The sequence below is a fragment of the Tachysurus fulvidraco genome, chromosome 21, assembly GCF_022655615.1.
Source record: "Tachysurus fulvidraco isolate hzauxx_2018 chromosome 21, HZAU_PFXX_2.0, whole genome shotgun sequence".
Lineage (NCBI taxonomy): Eukaryota > Metazoa > Chordata > Actinopteri > Siluriformes > Bagridae > Tachysurus > Tachysurus fulvidraco.
Window position 1 is genome coordinate 14,950,885 of NC_062538.1, and position 24,863 is coordinate 14,975,747.

The 24,863-nt window shown below is 37.5% G+C and overlaps 2 protein-coding genes across 2 annotated transcripts in view; one reads left to right on the forward strand and one right to left on the reverse strand.

Moving 5' to 3' along the window:
- col27a1a (collagen, type XXVII, alpha 1a) overlaps positions 1-5,994 on the forward strand; it is a 63,279-nt gene extending 57,285 nt beyond the window's left edge. The window contains exons 51-61 of the mRNA XM_047806022.1: positions 541-603; positions 828-881; positions 1,399-1,434; positions 1,535-1,552; positions 1,633-1,668; positions 1,780-1,806; positions 1,906-1,971; positions 3,005-3,170; positions 3,593-3,702; positions 4,464-4,664; positions 5,421-5,994. Coding sequence (XP_047661978.1) covers positions 541-603; positions 828-881; positions 1,399-1,434; positions 1,535-1,552; positions 1,633-1,668; positions 1,780-1,806; positions 1,906-1,971; positions 3,005-3,170; positions 3,593-3,702; positions 4,464-4,664; positions 5,421-5,567 — 924 coding nt within the window. The 3' untranslated portion in view covers positions 5,568-5,994. The remainder of the gene's footprint in view (positions 1-540; positions 604-827; positions 882-1,398; positions 1,435-1,534; positions 1,553-1,632; positions 1,669-1,779; positions 1,807-1,905; positions 1,972-3,004; positions 3,171-3,592; positions 3,703-4,463; positions 4,665-5,420) is intronic.
- Positions 5,995-11,074: 5,080 nt separating this feature from the next.
- Positions 11,075-24,863, reverse strand: part of loxhd1a (lipoxygenase homology PLAT domains 1a) — a 42,267-nt gene continuing 28,478 nt past the window's right edge. Inside the window, exons 27-42 of the mRNA XM_027152921.2 lie at positions 24,770-24,863; positions 23,954-24,070; positions 23,494-23,656; positions 23,136-23,290; positions 22,496-22,705; positions 21,326-21,464; positions 21,018-21,223; positions 20,036-20,221; positions 16,817-16,944; positions 16,481-16,598; positions 16,078-16,255; positions 15,660-15,845; positions 15,207-15,377; positions 14,164-14,302; positions 13,745-13,900; positions 11,075-13,236 (exon numbers count right to left, since the gene is read on the reverse strand). The exon at positions 24,770-24,863 is cut by the window's right edge and continues 88 nt beyond it. Of these exons, the coding sequence (XP_027008722.2) occupies positions 12,756-13,236; positions 13,745-13,900; positions 14,164-14,302; positions 15,207-15,377; positions 15,660-15,845; positions 16,078-16,255; positions 16,481-16,598; positions 16,817-16,944; positions 20,036-20,221; positions 21,018-21,223; positions 21,326-21,464; positions 22,496-22,705; positions 23,136-23,290; positions 23,494-23,656; positions 23,954-24,070; positions 24,770-24,863 (2,827 nt within the window). The 3' untranslated portion in view covers positions 11,075-12,755. The remainder of the gene's footprint in view (positions 13,237-13,744; positions 13,901-14,163; positions 14,303-15,206; positions 15,378-15,659; positions 15,846-16,077; positions 16,256-16,480; positions 16,599-16,816; positions 16,945-20,035; positions 20,222-21,017; positions 21,224-21,325; positions 21,465-22,495; positions 22,706-23,135; positions 23,291-23,493; positions 23,657-23,953; positions 24,071-24,769) is intronic.

Sequence of the window (24,863 nt, forward strand, 5' to 3'; positions counted from 1 at the left end):
TACGAAAACATTTGGTTTGCCAAAATCAATAAGACATTTTCTGTCCTTGGATGTTGGTTATTGAAACGTCTTGTCTGCCAGGAAACTATGAATCTAAAACTAAAATCCAGACCTGCATTTAGATGAATGTGTGGTCTACACTTGTAAACTAATTCTTTTCAGCAGTTGTTTGTTTGTGTGTGAATGTGTGCATACAGGATGTATGCAGGATTAAGTCACAAAGTTCACTCATTCACAATTTTAAATGGCCCCACACATTCAACCGTCCACAGCCACCAAACACTTGTACAGCTATGAGTGCAAATTATGGAAAAGCACAGACACCGTCATCCTTCAACAAACATAGCCAACCCTACACACAGAAACACGTGTTTTATGGCACCAAATTTTCTTGGTCTCTGATTAATGCTTGTTACACTAAGCTTGCAAAAATAGAAAATACCATGAACACATAGAATATATATGCGTAGTGATTTAGTTTGTCGGTATTATATTATATTATTTAGGTTGTCTGTATTATAGTGTCTTTTTCTTTGGCAGGGGCCTCCCGGAGACATTGGGCCAAAAGGCAGTCGTGGACCTAAAGGTCCCCCTGGCCAATCGGTGAGACAAAGCATGCACATTCATACAATCTAATACAAACACACAGTATTAGCAGGGTATGTATGTCTGTAGGGGGTTAGTGGTTTACCTCATGTAACCTTGTTTGTAATGTTTAACATTAGGTCTCTGAGCTTTTTTGAATAATGACAAATTGACATTTTTATAAGTTATTAGTTGTTAACCATACATAGATATTTAATGTTTTCCTTGTCCGTCTTCCTAAGGGTAAAGTGGGAGTGATTGGTCCTGCTGGTATAATTGGACCACATGGCAGTCCAGTAAGTGATGTGTCAATATATCATGTTTAATTTAATACACGCCTCAAACATACAGTATATGAGTATAATAAGTAATGGAGTGTTTTATTTCTCCTATTTGCTCCAACAATTCACCAACAGTTATATATTATTTATATTAACTACATAACATCAAATCATAGATTTTGTCAGCGTATGTATATGTTGTATAATGTAAAGTAAACAAATTAGTTCTTGTCACTTACATTATAGCAGCTGAAAAGTGATGTTATCTCCCTAGTTAATTAAAAAGGCAGCTTGTGATGATATATGTATGTCAAATAATATCTATATATTTTTTAATTTATTTATTATTAACCATAGATTATGCTCAGTATTATGTTCAATATACAGGTCCCTGTAAATGAGAGAAACAGTAATATATTAGTACTTATATTAGTTAGAAATAGTAACGTATTATTACGGCTGTTGCATCTGTTGTGATGGTAAAAATATATTGAATGCTGCACTGACCTTTTGACACATGACTTTTGTCTAGGGCCCTAGAGGAGATTCTGGTAGCAGTGGAGCAATGGTAAAATTGCATATTCTGACACAGAATTCATGTGATACATTCAATGTGGGAATTAAAAAATAGAAAATTTTAAATGTGTTTTCTTTATTTTGTCATATAGGGTGCTCAGGGGCCAAGGGTGAGGCTTTCATTAAATACAAACTCACAGACACATACACACACATTCATGGTTATTTAGAATATGCTGGCTGTTTTTAGGGTGCTCCTGGACTTCGAGGACCTCCTGGACCACCGGTAGGACAACTTTAAATCTCCACGTAATTTTTTTTTGGCCAACATGCACCTAAGAACATACATGCAAACTTAAACACTAACTGTTTGCTTTTTCCTTTTTCTTTTTTTCAGGGACCACCCAGGATTTCAAAATCCTTTGTAAGTACTTAAAGCACTTATTCTTTTACAATGATCAGACCATCTGAACAAATAAAAAATTTGATGGAGTTTGTGTGTATCTGGGTGTTTCTTCTAAAGCAACAAGATGACAGTGGTGGAACGCTGTCTGAGTTCATTGGTTCACATGCTGTTTTTAAAACCAAGGTGTGTATAATTCAATATATTTATTTTCATTCCAGTAAACACAACCACACAATACACTGCACTACAATTGCAGTTATTGCCCTGTTAAAATGCTGGATTTATGCAGATTTATGTATGTCTTTTCACAGCAAACATCTTAAATTCGGGAGTTGAGTCAGTTCTTTCAACAAAAACTGTTAGATCAAAATGTTTTAGTTCTCCTCCAAGCAGCTTCTTCAGTGTTAAATTGATCTCAGCTGGACTTGCTTTGATGAACTTTGTTTTAAAGTCAGGCATTCGCTGCCTATTATTCTCTTGGATTGTCTACTCTTAATGACAAATAGTCAGAAAGGAAATTTTTATGGTAAATACTTAATCAGAACTGATTGCCGTTGAAGATGATTGGGGGACTGTCAATGGGTCTTGTACATCCAGGGCAAGCTAGAATGTAGTAAACTACTTTGAAACAAATAAACATGGCAGATTTCTAGTACGTTTAGCATTTTCAGCTTGATTCAGCTCACATCAGCATCACACACTTGGCTCAGCTCACTGCTCAGAGCACAGAGATCATGTTAGTCATATGCAGGTGTCTGAACTGTCTACAGACTCCCACCTGCTCCATTTATCATGATGTTATTATACAAATGGTATATGCCCTAACCAGTGAAAGGTAGGATTTGGCATGATGATTTCAGCGATGGAAAATATTAAATGGCAAGTGCCTTTTATATTACGTCAAGATTTTTTCCCTGTAATGTGACTTTTGGTTTTGGGATTTTAAGGATTTTTTTCTGTTGCTTATATTTTTTAATGAAGCTTGTGTGTGTGTTCCATGACTTGTGTTGGTGTACATGACTTTAAAACAGAAACTTAAGGATTTCTATTTAAAAATGTGTTATTAAACTGTTAAGACATACTAAGAAATATGTCTCTCATATTTAACCATGCCCAGCAATACTATCTTGTCGTAATGTTGCTTACTTCTGCTGTCTTTCTGTTAGATGAATTGCTTTTTCTCCTTCACACCTCTTTCACTCTTTGACTCTCTCAGATGGCAGATCAAATGGATTTTTCCATGGACCGAGCTCCAGACATCTTACAGACATTACACTATCTTAATTTGCTTGTTCTCGGTCTGAAGAATCCACTAGGAACAAAGGATCATCCGGCTCGCCTCTGCCGGGACCTTATAACCTGCCAACACAAATTCAACGACGGTATGTGTACATGTTCATTTCAATATACCTTTTGTATAACTCTCGGCCTGTTTGTAATACTGCTAGAATTTCTTTTTATATACAGCTTGTGAATGATGCAAAATTTTAAATCAGAAATTTCAGAATCAGAAATACTTTATTAGTCCCAGAGGGGAAATTGGGTTCCTTAATGCAACTCTGTCACCAAAATAAGAATAGAAAAATAAGAAAAATCTAAGTCTATATAAAAAGAAAGAAGAATAAGACTTATATACATTAAGATAGCATATACAGCAAGATAATGTATACAAAAATATAAAAATAAAACTAAGGTTTATAACTATACAGGTAAATTTAGTTTGTAGCACAGTAAGATATGTTATAAGATATCTTCAAATAAATATTGTATTTAAATACTATCTTTTGTATCTTTTTTTCTATAGGCACTTACTGGATTGACCCAAACCTGGGTTGTCCCACTGACTCTATAGAAGTGACATGCAACTTCACAAGAGGCGGGCTCACCTGCCTTAGACCAATTACTGTGTCCAAGGTAAATAATCAGACACAAGTTGAGAATGTAACCAGATTTAACATAACATATATTCCAATTATATAAGCTTGCATCATCAACTCATTAATTACATATGTCTGTATATAATGGCAATTTAACAGGAGTATAGTGTCTTAGTCTTTAGGACGTTTGCCTTGCACCTCTAGGTTTGGGTTATTGATTTCCACCTCAACTCTGTGTTCATGGATTTTGCATCTTCTCTTTGTGTTTTGGGAGTTTTATCTATGCACTCCCAAAGTCCAAAGGCATGTACAGTACTGTAGGCTGATTGGCATCACTCAATTTTCTTGTGCCCTTAGATACCCTGAGAAAGCCTTCAGATATTGACTCTGTGTAGTGTAAGTGGTACAGAAAATAGATGGATGGAATTAAAATTAAAAAAAAATGCTCTATTACATTAGCATTTCTATAAGGACAAAATGTTCTGGTAAAGAACAAATAAATGTTATATTCATTGACAAATTGCCCCGATGAAGCCTATACAACTTTCCTGCTATGTTATGTTATCAAAATCTGGTCATGCCCTTCAGATCTTCAACATTGTAAAGCACAGTGCAAATATTGTGTCATAGGTGGTAGCTGATGACAGGCGTCATCAACAGACCCCAGCTAATTCATTAAATTTCACTGATTAACTTCTTATTCAAAATCATTTAAATAATGACAGTAAATAGTTATTGAGTTAATAATAGTGGTTTTCTATTTTCAAAAGATAATATGTGAGTGCTGTTTATTTTTAGCTGGAGTTTAGAGTTCAGTATGTCCAAATGAACTTCCTACACCTGCTGGCTTCAAGGGCAGAGCAGCGTATCATTATCCACTGTCTTAACATCACCATCTGGAGCTCCACTGCCACTCAGTCTCCTTCCAAGAATGCAGTGAGGTTCATGGCATGGAATGGAATGATGCTGGAACCAGAAGTGTTGGAGGACACATGCTGGGTGAGACTGCCACAACAACAAGATTTGATGTGTCTAGTTATTTTGCTGAAATTCCTTTAACTGTTTTTTTGACTTATCATAATTATCATAACCATATCATAATTTTATAACAGCATTTTTGTGCATTTATATGAAATGTTAATAATATCTAATACTTACTGAATCTATATTGGTTATTATCAGTAGTATTTATTAGAAATATAAGTCTCTTGCTGTCAGATGAATATGTCTATATAATGTTTCTGCTAGAGCAAATCCTTATTAGCAAACCAGTCCTTATCAGTCAATATGCCTATAAACTCTTAGCAGAGTCAAATAAAGTAAATCTTAAATATGTCAAAATTGAACAGAATGGTGTTCAAGTGTACACTTACTCACAGTTCTAGAGATTTTATTATACACATTTTCTAAAGCTTCCTACTGTATTCAGAATCACACAAACCTCTTTCTTCATCTTTATATTTCCCTTGTGTATATCCTGTGACAGGATTCCCAGTAGCATCACACTCTTATAATGTTGCCCTGGTAGTCAAATCGCATAAAAATCCATAGGCAGGTATTTCAATAAACCTAAAACTAAGAAATGGTTTATATACATTATAGTTCTAAAATACATCATTTGAGTAGTAGAGCCAAGTATCATGTTGGGAAGGAATGCTAGTATTGATACACTTTCAGTAAAAATTTTAAATGATTGGCTAATTTAGGAAGATATTGCCTCATATTTTTTTTTTACTTCATTTGTTTTGTGTACAGCACCGTGATGGCCTTTGGAGGAATGCTATCTTTCTCTTCAGAGTGACAGAAGCCTCACTGCTTCCAATCAAAAACATTGCTAATCTGCCGAAAACCGCATCCATGTCACGCTATCACCTGGAGGTCGGACCTGTGTGTTTCGTGTAGTGTGTACACGTGAATTGGTATGCATATGTGTGTCCACTTCCTTGCACACTATAACCGGCTGAAGCTACCCACGTCACAGCCGCTGTAGTATTCAGCCACTGATTGGACTGCAGAAACAGGAAGAAGGTGGTGTGACTGGGGCTTCTGGGGGATGTAGCACTATAAGACTGTGGAGGAGAAATCCAAGACCTTCTGGCCTTAGATGTCATACTGTATGAGTGAAGACTCTTAAGAATATGACCCAGTTTACATAGGTACAAGACATATAGGCCAGGGTAATACTGCCATGCTCGCTCTCTTTCTCTCTCTACTTTTTTCTATATTGAATACTATAAGTTATTATGATACTTGTCCTAAAGAAATATCCTCTATTGTAGAGAAGAATTAAGACATTAAGAATCGGAATATATACACACACACACACATATATATATATATATATATATATATATATATATATATATATATATATATATATATATATATATATATATATGAGAGCTTTTATACAACAATATCAGTAATGCAGAAAGTGCAATAAAGAAGAATACTTAGATGTTGATTAAATATATAGTGGGTTAACTTTATGGAATTACTTCAGGGGTAATGTCAACAGTCAAAAGTGTATAATTTAGTATAATTTAACATAGTATCGTTGTAGACAGGGAGGTATATACCTGCATGTGTTTGCATTTGATGTGATTGGTGTTCTGTAGTGCAAATTTTGTGTGTGTGCGCGTGTGTGTGTATGTAAAACGGATAGTTCTCTTGACATGACATACATCATACACACCTCCTCACAAAAGGGTCACCATGGTTTAGTGGCATTTCTCAGGCAATATGTGAGGAGGCCTGCAATGACGTGTGTCTTATTGTTATTGGGGCATGCACCCACAGCAGAGCATGTCTACAGTACTCCCCACCATAGCAACTGGATATTATTTAAAGAGTTCAAGAACAGTTTTTTAAGTGAATTTAGGTGCTTCAAAAGAAAAAAGTAGCAGTTCAAAGAAAAAAATCTTAAGCGTGTTGACACGCTGCACATTCAAGATGCAATAGCTGGCATTTATTCAGAAATCCAAGTTTTGTAGCAGAAAATCATTATTACGCTTACAGTGGTGCATTCGCTACTTCACCTGCTGAATCTGCCTAAACTCAGACACTCAGTGAGCACAGTGTTAAGAAACGACATGGCAATTTTAAAGAATATTTTGTTAAAAAGTGTGCTTGAAATATTTGATTTACTTGTATGAAATACAGTTTCTCCATGTTAGTGGTACAACAATGTTTTTGTTGATATTATACAATGACACTTCTTTATGCTTTTCGGAGCAACAACTCTCTGGTGCTTTAATCCCGATGGCAATGGCAATGTGAACAAATGCAAAAATGAAAATACAGGAGGAGAATGATTTGCCTGGGACTTCATTATAGTCCAGCATGGATTTTCCAGGATTCTAATAAGTAATGAAACCTGTCACTTAATTAACTACAATCAATGCAATAACAGCTAGGCTGTGCGAATAACTTTAGAATTCAGTAACATTCTATAATCAGTTTAATTGTTGACATTTTTGCCCATTAGGTCCTTTGTTGTTAAGACAAGCAAACAAACTGTTTCAGAACCAACCTACCTAACTAAAAATGCAGTCTATAAAAAGTTAGGATTGGAAGAACAAACAGAATAGTAGAGAAAAAGAATGATTAATTCATAGTCACTATGTGCGGACTACATTAGCACTAAATTACTCAGAATTGCTAAACAGTGCTTTAGTCAGAGGACAAATACAGATACATTGCTTTAATTTGGACATCAGTACTTTACATTATAAAACTTAGCATTGGAGAATTGCATTGTCACTGCATAAAAGAGTTGTGACTGGGCTTAATGTCCTTGAATCCAAGATACCTACAGTAAGGCATCTAAATATCAGAAACACTAGTCAACTTCAAGTCAGTAAAGAAAGAACATGTTTGTTGTTTTTTGTTTGTTTTGTTTTGTTTTTTGTTTTGTTTTGTTTTGTTAAACTGTGTTTGCTCAAAGCCTGTGAAATCGTATCTGCACAGCAAAAAAAAAAGGCTCTATTAGTAAGCTATTTGCTTCATCTATCTTTACATAGTGTGTATCAAGCTTTCATGTATACAGTGCATTTCTTTTAACTAATGCAACATAAATATTATTTACCTGCTTGGAAAACAAAACAAAATTCTGTTTTTTTCTGAGCAGAAAACATGTCCAGGTGACGTATCACAATAGCATCCCTAACTATTTGACGATTTTTTTTTTTAATCTGTAAATTTAGGACTTCAAAGAAGGATATAAATATGTTATTGCTGTTAAAACTATATTTAATGCTTTACGGTTATTGTTTTTTTTTTTTTGCCATTTTGTTATAATTTTGTCTGATAATTAACTCTATACTCTACAGTATGGCAGTAACTTCAGTCTTGGGAACCCAATGTTCTAAAGAGTTAGTTTTCCCTAGTGTATACATACATGTTTGGATCAGTGAACACACTGTGCCATGCTGCTGCTTATTTTGAGTGCAGCTGAGAACCCATGCTGGTATATATATAGCTTTTTAAAGACCTTACAGTATGGCAGTGTGGGAACATTTGGAAGCAACTTCTGTGAAATCCAGTTGCCTCGCTCATCCTAACTTCAAATTTTTTGGTCTAATCTGTGATATTGTTGACCATTTGCATGTAAATATGACTATAAAATGTGTCTTCTCCCACCTCGGCACCTAGGCAAAAATTGTCTTTTCATCTTCTCTATTTATCATTTTATTTGCCATGCTTAATTATTGCAGTCTTACATGCTTGGTTAAATATCTGGAACTAAGAACTATTTTACATACCCAATAAAGATGTTGTTACATGCTTCACAGTGTTATGTAATTGTTAGTGGCTAAATAAACTATAAAAAAAAAAAAAAAACTTTTTTTAATGTATAATTGCTAAGAATGAAAAAACAAACATTTGCTATGTTGCTCTTTTGTAATGTTTCAGAATGTGGTGTAAGCAGAAATGAAAAATAATATCATATGGTATGAATGTTTTGTTTTTGAAAAATGTAAGCATATTGTTATCATTAGTTTAGCATTTTTGAGTTGTACATCTGGGGTTGGGTATTTGATTCCTGCCTCCACACTGTGCACATGTTCTCCCCATGCTTCAGGGGTTTCTTCTGGGAGCTTTACAACTGTCCAAAGACACGTTTTGTAGGCCGGATAGCATCTCAGAACTGGCTGTAGTGATTGAATGAGTGTGAGATTGTCCCCAGTGATGGGTTGGCATCCCATCCTTCTGTCCTGAATTTCTTGGGATAAGCTCCAGGTAAAGTTATGTTTCCAAGGAACTGCCAGCCTGCAGTCAAACAATGTGAAATAAGGGCGTGTAACTAATTCAGGAAAATTAAGCAAAACTCCAGTAAGATCCTCACCAGAGATGAAGGAGAGTCAAAGTGTGAATATGCTAGATGATCCATAAAGATTAGGGACCCAAGGCACCAAGGTCAAGCAGCAACTATACTGCATCATCTGATGTGGAGTCATGGATTAGTTTGCCCTAATAATACAGTACCTGAGCTACCCGGGTTACATATACTGTACAACCTGGCTCTCTGAGAATGGAACGAGACGCTGCGTCATGGCTGATGCTATAGGAGCGGAAGTTGTGTCGAAAGCCCTGTGTAAGATCATGTAGATGGGTAGGTCATGTGATGAAGCGAAGTGCTCCAGCAAGACCATAAAAAGGCATTTATAACACCTTAGTCCAGCTTCTACTTGTCTAAAGGAAACATAAGGGGATGCCCATCTTATTCTGTTCTCAGAGAACTGGGTCACGTATGTTACAGTGCAGTTTCCTTTTAAGGGAACTTGATACTGTGTCATGGCTGATGCTATGGAAAGGCCAATACCAACATCTCCACATGCGGAGAGTTAAATGTCCCGGAGGTCATGAAAGAGCATGAACGAGCAGGAAGCAGAGCTCCACTAATCTTGAAAGACACAGTAGTGGAGTCCAGGTCCAGGGTGTGTGGAGAGAACCAACCTGCGACAGCACATAAATCCTGTTTGTACACACCCCTTGCCAGAGTGCACAACAAGGCGACACACCTAGAGGAGTGAGCCATAACATGAGGCCACACAGCATGCCTCGTAGGCCTAGGAGATTGCATCCACTACACATAGGGTGATTGGCCCTTAAAAAGGCATGTCTGCAGGAACTCTAGCATTGTACTAAAAGGGCAGTTTACTACAGCATAACACTAATTAAAACAGAGGAAAAGGTTCAAAATAGTCTCCATTGCCCAGAAGACCAGAGTCTAGAAGCTGGTGCTGCTCAGGAGCCAGACCAAGAGTTTCCAAATCTCAGGTAGGTGCAGAGAATCACCCTTTGTTCCCAAGGGAGGAGGATCTGCAAGCCAGACTAGTGGATCAGTGAGGGAAAAAATGCCATATGCATTCCACCAGGCTTCAGCCCTGCTTCAGCAGTAAGCCTGCTTCCTGATCAGGTGCTCTGGATGGTAAATCACTCTCATCAAAAAGAATCTAATCTCTACCTACAGTACGCCAAGGTCTGGTGAACCTGAACAGAGGGCGCAAACACAGACAGCCCTAAATGATTGGGGAATGTAGGGGACCACCAAAGGTAGCCGCTGAGTTTCAGGAGGAAGTGTTTCAGCGCTAGAAACACAGTCCCTATTTTCAGACAATCATAAGAGACAAGAGCCCTCCCAAATGCCATAGGCAGGTCCGCTCCCCAACCAGAGATGAAGGCATTAATTAAAAAAGTGTTGCAATGATTACATGCCCCATGAATGGAACCCAAGGTGAGAAACCGGGGTCTGTCCACATAAGAAGGGCAGGAATTCTCTTGTTCTTCCACATAAGAAGGGCATGAAGTCTCTTGTTCACTGTTTGCTTACTTAACCTACAAGTGCCATGATTTAAGTTGGCACACTGCCGCAGCAGTTGTTTGGAAAGAAGACTAAATAGCAAAATACAAATGCATTTCGAGTTATGAGGTAAACAAAATAAGAAATTGACAGAAATTCTTACACCTTTCGATCATAGACAGCATTTGTGCTACAGTAGGCTTAGACCAGATTAGACAGTCATTGCTTCCCATAAGCACCATTGAGCCTTCGTTGCCCATTACCCTGTTCACCGGTTGTCCATCCTTGGACTACCTTTATTACGCACTGGCCACTACATACCCGATTAGCTCATAAGAACTGCTACTTTTTTAAGAGCATCCTCACATTTTCCCATTTTTCCTACATACAACACATCAATTTCAAGAACTGACTGTTCACTTGCAGACAAATATTTATGCCACAGCTGATCAAGTCATCAAATCTGATATATTATTATATAATGCACAGCAGAATTCATAATTTTAAAATTGTTTTATTGAATGTATCCCAGCATCACAAATTTTCCTGAGACAAACACAAAATCTTTAAAAATGATATCAAAAGTTAAATGACATTAGTTCCCAGCAATATTCAATATTTTCTTGTATAAATAACAACTTTTACAAATTATATACTTAATGTTGTGTAAACGTGTACTTGCTGTGCTAAATAATTGAATTTGTGAAAGTGGCTCTTAATCCTTCTCATTCATAATCATTCTCAAGTAATTAATGCCATCATGAGGAACACTGAAAAAAGTTTCATATTCTGAGATTTAATATTTGAACACAGCTACTAAATTTTGATACATGACAAAAAAAAATTCTTTAGAGTATACCTACAAATTTGAAGTACTAAAATAAAAAAATGTAAAAAAACAAAACAAAAACAAACAAACAAACAAAAAAAAAACCTTATATGTGTGCAACTGGGTGTTCATTTTCTGCAAAGTTAACAATTCCTTAAGTTTGTCTAAACTACTTAATATTAATGTCACATATTTATATACATAAAAAAACATTATATACACTTCAAATTTTTGTTTCAGGTTGATAAAAACTGTAAAAGTAATTTATTCAAGTATAAAAATGGATGTCTTTCTTTCTTTCTTTCTTTCTTTCTGTACAGTACTTGTCGGCATATTTTAATCGGCCCTTAAGATTAGCAGTAGTGTTTCTGGCAAAAAATTGTATGCATACATATGCATCTTGTTCTCTTGAAATATTTTCGTACAACAACCCTAGTAGGCTTCAAATGTTCTGAAGTGTTTAGGCATGGTTTAGAGCTTTTCCAAATAAGAGACACAATTTACAGTAACTTAGGGTGGCAAAAAATAAACTGGTGCTGTTCAAGTAAGCTCCAAAGATATCATTAGAAATGGTGATGGTTCATCAAAAATGAACAAATATCCTTAAGCCAATGACCTAAACATTAAATGCGTATTCATGTTCTTCAGATTATATGATATTCAGCAATATAATATAGGCTCTCCCATTGAGGTAGAAATACTTATATATTGTCAAAAAAGTATAAAAAAGCATTACAAATGAGCGTTCTCCCTTTCATATATAACATATTATCTCACTTATCTTACTTAATTATCCAATGTTTAATTTTTTTTCTATCACACTCACTTAACATGCATAGTCAATGCCCTGAGTGTGTGCATTCAATAACGTTAGTACAACAGTACTGCATTTTAGTATTTTATCATAACTAAATTTAATCCTTGAATATGAACCTGTAAGAGGAAGGGAGCATGTGTCCAGTACCATGGCAGTAACTGACACTTGAGAACTCTGAACCAGAGGAATATTCATTAGCACATATAGCAAAACCATTCCTATTTCCCTTTTGTGTACTAAAATTTAAAATATCTTAATCTCAAATAGTTCAAAAATATTATTGTTTCTTGTACACAGTGTATGATGGTTGATGTTTGTTAGCACATTTGTACGTAGTGCATTCATTTCCCTTTTTGCTTTTTTCCTATATGCATATATCAGTAGTCTGTTGTACGATGAATGAATACTGAACATGTGCAATATCATTAACATGGACACTTAGCCATTAGCCTACATAATTCTATTTGGCAGCACATTTTTAAGTATGCTTATTACCATGATCATTTGTGCATTATGCATGTGCTGATATAACGTGTTTTTGCTCTATACTGGTATTTAGCATGCACTGCTTCCATTTAAAAGGAAAGATAATTGGCTTTTTGTTAGTGCAGTCATATTCTTTGTTGGTATCCCAAGTCATCAGTACTTGGGGTAAAGAACTCTTTTAATCTTGCCATCCGCTTTGTTCTTGTCCAACCATTTGTCACATGGGAAGACAGTGGTCACCCCATTAGCTGTGTTGGTTATCTCAACCCGGTTCAGCAGCCAACCAGGACTGATGCCTGAGTTATCATGCTCAATGCAGACTCTAAGAAGCTCGCACAAATCCAACAGCTCGATGCTGAATCGGTCAGTGCGGCCACGCTCAAAAAGATTACGAAACTTCTGCTTCAGCTGGCGGCGACCTGAATCACCATTGGTACCGAAGACAGTAAGAAACACGTTGGCATCTGTGCCTGCACCCTTCTCTTCACCTGTGATCACAATGATCTCATATGTCACAGGTACCAGTTTGCGTGCCTTGCTGGCAAAGCTCTCAATAAACTTTGTGCAATCAAAGGTCTGGAAGTCATCACGTTTTGATGAGAGTGGGATGAGGGAATTGCAGTGGAAGATGTACCTAAAGATAAGGGATTGGGAAGGGAGTGAGGAACAAGATGGAATACTTGACATTTATGGTGCACATTACAAATACTGGGAATAGTATATTCAGTAGTTCTGACTAGAATAAATGGGCCAGCATGGCTAAGGCCTCCTTTTCTCAAGGGTAATAGTATCAATATATAGTTGCATCAAGGTTCTCAACTTCCTCCGAGGACTGTTTTCAAATCCTTACAAATTCTTTATTATTAGCAATTATATTTGTGCTCATAGATACCTGGGGTTGTAACTAATGTATTGTGACTTGGCAATGGTTGGTCAATACTATTTTTTTAGTTTTTTATTTGAATCTAGTTAAGTTAATGAGAAATTGTCTTTAAGACCCAAATTTTATGCCTTACATGTGTACTTTAAGAAAAGTGCTATAAATAATAGGAATCATGAAAATATGAGACAGATCATACCACACATTGCATCTCAATATCGACCACTTCATTGTCCCAGCACTTATGTCAGGAATCACTAACCTGTTGCCAAGGTTCTTCTCAGTGATGATGACTTCCTCAACCCTCCAGAAGGCTTCTGACTTGTTCTTCTTGCCATCTTTGGGGATGTGGCCCAAGCAGATACTAACAATGTCACCCAGAATCTTACAGGAGAACTCAAACCTGTCCAAGGCACCTCTATAGCACACATGTGCACACACACACACACACACACACACACACACACACACACACACACACACACACACACACACACACACACACACACACACACACACACACACACACACACACACACACACACACACACACACACACACACACACACACGTTACTGTAATTTGTAAAAAGTTTTTTGTTCACCCCACCATAGTGATGTGAACTTTACACCAGTTGTTAATTAATTATAAATTTTAAAAAAAGCTTTTTTTATAGTTTACTGTAGAAAACGTTTCTTTTTGGTGGAGTTCTCCATCGTGAGTTCTTTAGATCTTCCCAGTCTTCCCTCCAGAATGATCCAGGCATTCTCTTTTGTCTCAGCATCATCCGTGTCTGCTGTTATTGTAACAACCTCGTACTCTAACAGAGAAATGACACACACACATATATATATTTACAATAATACAATAAAAAATTAAATATGTGATGATCATTGAAGTCGAATGTTTCCCTAAGTAACATTTAAACCATTTGAAAAAAAAATCGTTTCAAAATGTTTATGCTGGTGACATATGTTACACTTTTAATTGGAAACTACCCAAACGTTTGTTTATTTTGTTCATTATGTTTCAATGCAAAAATGGATTTATCCTAGTCATGGTCATGGTGGGTCCCATGCCTCTCACAGGCAGAAGGTGGGAATTCACCCCAGACACACACTCAAACACTTATTCACATTTAGAGTCACACAGTTCACTTAACATCATGTTTTGCAGAGGTGAGAAGACATCCTTGAAGGGAAATCATGCAAAGAGAAATCATGCAAAACTCCACCTTCAGCCTACCAAAAAATAGACAAGCCTTGTTCAATCCTCTACTTGCCTTGCATATACACAAAGTTTTAGTAACTTAGAGACAAGGATAGGTTAACATGTGGTAAATAATACTGTTGTTGGGGGCACAGTGGCTTGGTAGTTATCACTTTTGCCATGCTCCCACAGAGGTTCGAATCCTGCCTCTGCCATGTGTGGAGTTTTGAGTGCCTTAGGGGTTTTTACTGTAGGTTCAGTTCCTCCCCCAGTGCAAGGACATTTAGGCTGATTGACGTCTCTATCTATTGACATCGATCGTAGTGTTCAAATGGGTATGTGAGTCTGTGTGCCCTGTGAGAGACTGGCATCCTTACAGCGTATAACCTGCTCTGTGCCTTTAGGATAGGCTCCAGGTTCCATGCAAGCCACTAGTATAGGTGATGTAGAGAATGGATGGATGGATAAAACTATATTAATATGGATGCCGACATGTGTGTCTGTGAGCATCATACTTGTTTTTTCATCAAAGTCCAGCACATCATTGTTAGCACAGGCCAGCTCTCTCATGATCTGCCCATCATCCTCCTTCTTAGCAAGCCAGCGGTCACAACGAAAACGAAATTTCTTCCCTATGGTTTCATCAAAAATATCCACAGACTCCAGATGCCACCCTGGAGCAAGCCCTGTCATGAAAAACAGATGTAATCTGTGTTACAGACATTCAGGAATGCACAGATTTATACACATACTGTAAGATACATATGTACAGTCAACACCACATAGTAGTATAAAATTTCACTGATTACATTTACAATATGGCAGTAAACCATGAAGATATCAATAGCAGCATATAAAATACTGAATAGAAATGTAGAAGGGTTTTTACCATCCTACCACAGCCATATGCATGCATGAATACACACGATAAAATTTTGTCAAACCACTGATAGTGACAAAACATTCACCCGAGTTGTCATGCCACACCCGGACTTTGGAGAGTTCTCCAAGACTGAGAATGTCTGTAAAGCGAAATGTGTCGGTCAGGCCTTGTTCAAACTTGTTGGTGTTCTCGCTTTCTTTCAGCGCAAGAGTTCCTGTGTCTCCATTCTCACCAAAAACAATCATCCATATATTGGCATCTGTCCCTGCACCTAAAACATAACCAATAACATTTAAGGATTTTGTTCTCACCATTACAACAAACAATTACAGTTTAACACAAGGCATTAATTAAGGGGAGTGGGTGTAATGGAGCCTTCATTGACTTGTGTAGCTGTGGCTATTCTGCAGTTAGGTGTAGTATCACCAGTATGGATTTTACTGTATGTGTAGTCATGTGTAATGTACAACAGGTATAGTGCAACGGTTTGTAGAGTTGTGTACCTGCTACATCACTGGTTTTGACTGCGATAACGTAAGTTGTGAGTTGCACCACTTCTTCATCGTCAATAATTGCAGGCATCTCACAGATGAGAGTGCGTTTCGACCCGTATGTGCGGGACATCCAATCCTCATAGACAAACAGTGCTACCTCATCTGTCTCAAGGTTATGTAAAACAATCTGCACACAATCATGAAAAACAATTATTAACATGTTTATGTATGTTCCTGGACATATTTACAGACAGGTACCAAATTAAATTAAAAAAAAAAAAACAAGATTAATTGTGTTTTAATAAAGACTTAGTAAAACCTCTCTTATAACTTAAGGAGAGCTATCAGATGTCACATATCTTTATTGCCATGCAGAGGTGATCTGTAAACATGACTGTAGAACACAGAACACCTGATCAAGGAACCAGTCCGGTCTGCTTCCAGAGCCATCGATGCGCACTCGCATTTTCCGGAGTGGAGCGATGTCCTCAATCTCTAGATTAAAAGTGTCAGTCTGACATCTTTCAAACCTGGGACCACACACCCACACACAAACACCTCATAGCCTCCTCTTTGTTTCTCTTGTGTATACATTCACCTTTTAGTGTGTGTGTGTGTGTGTGTGTGTGTGTGTGTGTGTGTGTGTGTGTGTGTGTGTGTGTGTGTGTGTGTGTGTGTGTGAGTGTGTGTGTGAGAGAGAGAGAGGGAGAGAGAGAGAGAGAGAGAGAGAGAGAGAACGAGGGTATACCTGTCTTCTAATTTAGGCAGCGGGATCTCCGCTGATATGCCGTACACACCAAACAATGTGATATAGATCTGTGTGTCTGTGCCAGCATGCTGGACATCACCTGTAACCACAGTTACCTCATAGATGACCTACAAGACAAGAGGAATTAGTTTTAGGATGAGCTAGGGAAAGTCAGTAATAATTAATGAGCATTCCATAATATAATTCCATATTCAGATTGTGTGGATGTAGATTGTATCACTTTCACGCTGCAAATGATATGGATTTTTCTTTTTTTAAAGATGAACAGTTTATAAAAAACAGACAAATCCTTTTTTTCAGTGGCAAAAGGACAGTAAACTCCACTGATCAACTCGAGCAACAAACAGATTGACAAACACACACAAAATACACATATGTAAAAAAAATTATGTGAGGGAGTGAAATAATTCATTCATTAGCCATTAAATGTGTTGATTGGCTTTTTGGACTGCTTTTTGTCCTTATCTCTTGTTTTTCTCCCCCGACAGCATGTGTTTTTAAGTCACAGTATAAAATCATTGTTTGTCTTTTTAACTTCTACACCTGAAAGAAGTAGCCTTCTGGAAATCTGTTTGGGATTGCAGGGCAACATCCTGCGGCACTACTGTCTCTGTTTTCTGCGTTTTTGTTTCATTTTTGCTTTGACTAAGTCACCTACTACCTTCCCCCCTTCACTGTTTTATACTGTATTGACTGGTATTGTGGTGACTGATCTTTTCTTTGCCTTTTATTCAATTTATTTTACTAAATCAAATAAAGTATTAACTATTTTTACTGTTGTTAAAGCATTTAATTTTGTTTCTCTGCCTTCACTTCTCAGTCTCCTCCTTTTGGACCAAGCAACCTGTCTGCTTATCTGCTAATTGTGGAAGTCTTCACTGTACCTAAAAGGGGGGCATAATCTGCTTAGTTAATGTACTAAGTTAGTATTTTTGGTTTAAATTGTTCTGCTGAAACTGTGACCTGTATTAGTTTTGTGACCTCTTTGCCACACTGACTACATGCAGTGTGAACACAACCAGACTCATTTTCCATTAGTAAATATATCAGCTTTGAATGCAGCATGCTCACAACCAGACTCATTTTCCATTAGTAAATACAGTACATCAGCTTTGGAAACCCCATTCTTCTCCTCTCCCATAAAAAAATCAAAGATTCAAGAGAAGATCAACACTGCCACCTGATGGTGAATGCATCAAAATAACACCCAAAATAACACCTAGATTCAGACACCACCTACAGTACAAGCCAAAACAATGAATGACTTTTGCATTCTATGGATGTGTCTACCAAAATGGTATTACCAAAACAGTGTCTCTTTTTTTACCACTATTGAAAATGTTAATACTAGTAAAATGATATTCTACCTGGGGGCACGGTGGCTTAGTGGTTAGCACGTTTGCCTCACACCTCCAGAGTTGGGGGTTCGATTCCCGCCCCCGCCTTGTGTGTGTGGAGTTTGCATGTTCTCCCCGTGCCTTGGGGGTTTCCTCTGGGTACTCCGGTTTCCTCCCCGGTCCAAAGACATGCATGGTAGGTTGATTGGCATCTCTGGAAAATTGTCCGTAGTGTGTGATTGCGTGAGTGAATGAGAGTGTGTGTGCCCTGTGATGGGTTGGCACTCCGTCCAGGGTGTATCCTGCCTTGATGCCTAACGATGCCTGAGATAGGAACAGGCTCCCCGTGACCCGAGAAATTCAGATAAGCGGTAGAAAATGGGATGGATGGATGGATGGATATTCTACCTTGCACACCCTCCATTCACAGGTAACTGTTTTATCCTAGCCACCATGGCTATTTAATTAACATATTGTCTATATTTTAAATAGGTCGAACTAAATACATCTGAAAATATCACAGTGAGGCAGAAACAATAATGAATACAAGAGCATGTTTGGTTCTTTGCCTGGTGGGACTTCTATGCTGAAATTGGCAAGCTGCTGAAAAAATTATGCCAAGGAAAAGAGTTGCAAGTGAAAGACTTCCAGATGGACACTTTCAAACAACTGAAGCAAAAATGGTGTCAGACAGCAGCCTTAGATATTCGGGACAACAGCAGATCTTTCACCTTGTAAGTCCATGAGTGCTCATTCTGACCCAGCAACACAGTGACCTTAACAGACCTGTGTCATACAACTCTGTGAAACTGGAGAGAACTTTCATGAGGTGGGGATCATGTTTAAGGCCAATTTAAGCCACTATCCTGGCTGTAGAGTAAGGGTGCTTTCACACCTGCCTTGTTTGTTCGGTTGAATTGTACCAGAGTTCGATTGCTCATTTGGTGCGGTTCGTTTGGGCAGGTGAGAATGCAGCAATCGAACTCTGGTGCGCACCAAAAGCAGACCAAACAAGCGGACCGAGACCTCCTTGAAAAGGTGGTCTCGGTACGCTTTCAAACGAACTCTGGTACAGTTTGTTTGTGGTGAGAACACGGTCCGAGATCGAATAGACCTAACTGCGAAAAGCATTTTGGACTAAACCAGCTGCCGTAGTGGGTCGTTGGCAATATTTTCAGAAGATAAGCATGTCACAGTTTCGCAAAAGTAATGCTCGCCGCCTCCTGAAGTGTCTTGCGATGCGTCTTCGCCATTTGCAGTGCATTAAAATGATATTTTCAAGCTGCATTCGTGCTTCATTCTGAAAAGTAAGACTTTGCATAGAATGCTGTATACAGGCGATGTAGTAGATTACAACCACGGACATAATCGCAGCACGCAGTCGTCTCTCCATGGTGTACTGTATGCTGTATTTTCCTCTTTTTGTTTACTTCCGGAGTTTCATTGAAATTTCCCGCACGTTTATTCTGACCAATCGAGAAGTAGTTTAGGAAATACGCTCAAAGACATGTGGCCAATGAGTGATGTGGATGTTATCACATGACTGCATTTTGGTTTGTTTCAACTGGTGCGGAACAGAACGATCAGTGTGGTGTGAAAAGGAACCAAAACTGATAAAAAGCTACAATGCATCATTTTATGCTTTTGGTCCGGACCAAATGAACCGAACTATAGATGTGAAAGCACCCTAAGCTTCTAACCTAGTACTGGACCAGAAAGTCATGATCAATGCTCACATGCTGTTCACACCCTCCTCATAATGCAGTCCCAGCCACATCTTTTTTATTATATTCTAGGCTCTGTCATTAAGAATGTTTCAGAGTGTGAGAAAAAGAGTATGTTTGATTGTTTGGGTGTATACCTTGCGTGAAATGCCGATAGTGTCTGCATCAATGACATTAAACACGTGTGCAGTTAATCCTTCCCCTCGATCTTTAGCCAGCCAGTATTTACATGGGAAAACATACATGATGCCCTTGGTCGGCACAGCAACAGTGAATTCATCCACAAACCAGCAGCTTTCCGCGGTTGCACCATCATGTCCTAACTACACACAAACAAAAAAAAATTATTTGTTGTCATTGATTTTTGCAAAATAGCAACATTAGATTATATTATTCAGTATAATTCAATTTTAATAAATTATATTTCTCAAACTAAATGCATAAACTGCATTTGCAATGCTCCTGATGCTAACGTTCAGGCTAAAGGCTATAGCTCATTACACAAAGTGCACTTGGGTCTGCCTGACCATTTGAAGGAAATACGTAAGAGGATAACAGTCCTAAAGTAGTGACTTGTTGTTTTCTACTGTAAACTCAGGACTGCACGTTAATGTATGATAAATATAGATATAGAAATACACCAAGCACATGTTGTTCCTGCACCAACAAAATATATTATTTTAAATTTAATTAGCAATTTTCTGCTAATTCACATTGATGTAATTTGTGATCACAAATGCGTGTGCTTTCATATGATGGTCTGGATGCAAGGCAGCTTTCACACACCAAGATGGTTCGGCTACATCAGCCATTATTATTATTATTATTATTATTGTTATTGTTATTGTTATTGTTATTGTTGTCAACAACAACAAAAACAACTATTATTGTTGTTATTATTATTATTAATAATAATAATAATAATAATAACAACAACAACAACAACAATAATAATAATAATAATAATAATAATAATAATAATAAGAAGAAGAAGAAGAAGAAGAAGAAGAAGAAGAAGAAGAAGAAGAAGAAGAAGAAGAAGAAGAAGAATAGTAATAATACTTAAATTACAAATTGGGTGACAACTGACTTTGTGCATGTATGTATGTATGTTCTCACCTCCACTTTTTTTATCTCTCCTACATCTCTACCATAACAGGTAAAAGAGTCGAATGCCTGGGGAGTGAAGGCACTCTCATCTTTTAGCTCCAGCCACATAAGTTCGGTCTGCCTATGCTTTGACCCCTTAATGATGACATAAACACGGCTGTTTGTCCCTGCTTCAGGATCAGTGCCTGTTTTCACTGTCAAGTGATACGGTATCACTATAAACACACAGACACAAACAGACATACAATGTATTTTAATTAGATATTGCATGACTGTAAGATTATGTGACCAAATGAATAGTGTCAATGTCCTCTTACATGAGGCTTCCTCCTCTTCCTCCTCTTCTTCCTCATCGTCTTCAGTGGCTCGTTTTTTGCCCTTTTTATTCATGTTGCTGTCCAGAGTAGCCACTTTCCTTATAGGGCAGAATGCACTCTCTCTTTCTCCTGTGAATCCCTACACAGATACACAATTATACAATGATTCAGTTCTAACCTGTTAACAATTAGAGCAAGAGAGTTATAAATATAAATTCAATTTATAAAAATTAAATCATTTGGCCCCGATTTTTTTTATCCTGAGCAGTAAAATCACCTAATTTATGCAGAATTTGCCATTCAGCTGATCCTGTGTTAATGGGATCAAATTGATGCTCCCCTCCCTTTTTCCTCTCATAACAAGCATTAACAGCATTAAAAGCTGGAAGTAACACCGTTCATCAGTTAATACCATCAAATACACCTTTTTGCAAAGCCAGAAACTGCTAATGACACCTTCAATCTGCAGACTTACATGTGTTGATCCCAGCAGACCTGATTATGCTAAGCAGAACCAGCCATGGATCTATTCACATTATAATTTCATGACTTAATATTGAGGCTTCATTAATTTGAGAATATATATAGATCTGCATAGAGAGTAAATGAGGCATTGCCTGTGATGCAATGAATAAAATAGATAGAGATAGATAGATAGTAAACCAATAGATAGAGATGGTTCTATTTTAAAAATGTCAAATAACTATGGTATAAAGGCAACTGTTAAAATGCTACTTTCTAAAAGTCTAATTTGTAAAATTCTGGTAACCTTGGAGGTGTAAACTACATTCAGGTCATTTGCATATAAATGGGAAGCTTAAAAAATCCATTCAAATGGCTGCATAATAAGAAAACTTTCCCCTCATATAATTTGGACTTACTGTAAGCTGCCAAATTGACCCACCATGAATACTACTGATTTTTGCACATGCATTCTTTTTTTTTTGTCACAAAACTAGAGCCCACTGTTTCAGTTCAAATCGAAGATGAAGTGTAGAGACTTCACTATTACTTGAATGCACTTTTCATTTGCATAGAGTGAAAGATGGTATGTGTTTTAAAAGACACACACACACACACACACACACACACACACACACACACACACACACACACACACACACACACACACACACACACACACACACACACACACACACACACACACACCTTAACATAGAAGACTCTTTCGATGCGCTTGTCCTCCTTCTTGTGAGACAGCCAGCGCTCACACTGGAAGAGAAACACTTCATCTGTTTCCGTGTCCACAACCTCAACCTGGTCCAAGTACCAATCGGGACTTGGCATACTGTTGTCATGGCGTATGCGGATCTTAAACACTTCACCAAGATCCACTGCCTCAATACTGAATGTGTCCACCTGACCAATCAGAGGAAAGTTAAAGAACAGTCAATGGGTAAAACACTCCGATTGCAAATCCAAAATAACGTGCACTTATTTGTTTAAAGCAAATGTACAATGTGCATTTAACACTATCATCCACAGCAGAATGGTCATCAAACTGCTTAACCTGGGTGTCAGTGATTAGGTTTGTTTCTGGACTTTCTAACAGACTGCACACAGACTGACAGACTGGGGAACTATCATATCTCCACATTGGCTCTCAGTCCTGGAGCAATGAAGAAATATAATAAAAGACTCTTCTCACCGCAGCAACCACCTCTTCACTCTGTTGCCATCTGGAAGACGCTATCGTTTAAGAAACCTCCAGACTCATGAATAGTCCAGGTTGACATTACAGGTGTGAAAGTTTAAAAAATTCTAAAATTTCACAATTCCCGTGTCTTACCGCTCCTCTTTCAAACTTGTTCCTGTTGTTCTCCGATTGGCTGAGTTTACGTTCTCCCGAATCCCCCATGTCTCCATATATAGTGATGAATACATTCGCATCTGTGCCTGCCCCATACACATCACCCGTGGTCACGGTCACCGAATATATATGAACTAAACACACACAAGGAACCAGAGTGATGCTAATTTCCAGGCTGACCTACAAAACATGTCATCCCTACAGCATCCTATTACATGATCATTTACAAGAGACTTGTTTTTGTATAGTCACAGAAAAGAATTCAATTAAAACTAACTAATGCACACACTTGTATGTAAGTAAAAATTATGTATATGTATTATTGTAGATTTCATACTCTCTAGTGCATCATCAACTTCAGTCTGAATTCTTTTGAGCGTTCCATCTCGAGACAACTTCTCAATGATGATGTCTGAGGGGACCAGCTCCCGTATTGTCTCACCATCTTCCTCTGAGAGGGCTAGCCAACTCTCGCATGGGAATATAGCCGTCTCAGAGCCCTGCATAGACAGACACACATATTGCTTATACAGAAATGAAAATCCACAATAAATGATCGTGGATCCAATATTGGCTACTGGTGTGTATGTGCAGCAGCAGCAAAAGACCACATTGGGTCTCTCAGCCAAGTTTAGTGTTAGAATATTTAAGTTTAAGTTTCAAAATACAATCAAGCCAGATAGAATTCTTGGCATTTTAACAACATGCATGTCAGAACAGACCATTTGCTAACCATTTGTCCTAAAGTGTGGTAGAATTATCACTAAATAAGCTTTGAGAAAAAAAAGATTTAGTACCTTTCCTTTTCTCAGCAATCTCCTGATCTCCACTCTGTCAAGGTGCCAACCCCCGTTCACTCCTCGATTATCATGACCAATCCTAATTTTCTCAATGATGTCACCGATGTCCTCCAGCTGCAGAAAAAAAAAAATTCTCAATACATTCATTCACATTGCCAGTGTTTTTTCATGGTGACAAAATTTCTACCACATTATAACTCATTTTTAAATATGGTAGTTTATATAAATCAAATAAATTGTTGTATTGGAAATTGATTTAATTTGCCCTCAGGATATTTGCTGTTTAATCATGTCCATTAGGGTTGGCATGCATACTTCCATACAAATTCACATTATTCATGTTTTTCAATTATCATCTCTGCCTCCAGTTTTTACCTCTACTGAAAACATCTAGTATCAATTAAAGCCCATGTTTACAAACCTGAAAATATAAAGGAGCTTTACATGTTTTGCATGAAGGATTGGCCCAAGCTTGGGGAAGTGATAGTTTAATGATTAAGATTGTGGGCTACTTATCAGACAGATGTGAGTTCAAATCTGCCACTTCTGGGCCCTTAACCCTTAACTGCTCAGTAGTGTAAAATGAGATAACTGTAAGTTTCTCTGGATAAGGGTGTCTGTAAAATATAAGCTTATGAAGTTTTAACTGTCAGGGTTCTGCAACCAATTAAAAAAAGAGTGTTTATAGCAAAAAAGGCACTACAAATTTTTTTGCAATAGAAAAAGAAAAACATTTAATTAAATCCACAGAATGTTCAGTCTGATACATAGATCAGAACATCAAATGCATGAGTGTGTGTGTGCGTGTATTACCTCTACAATGAACATATTCTCAGCTCCTCGTTCGAAATTCAGGCACCTCTCTCTCTTGTTGAGGCAGAGGGATTTTTGAGAAGTACATATGCCA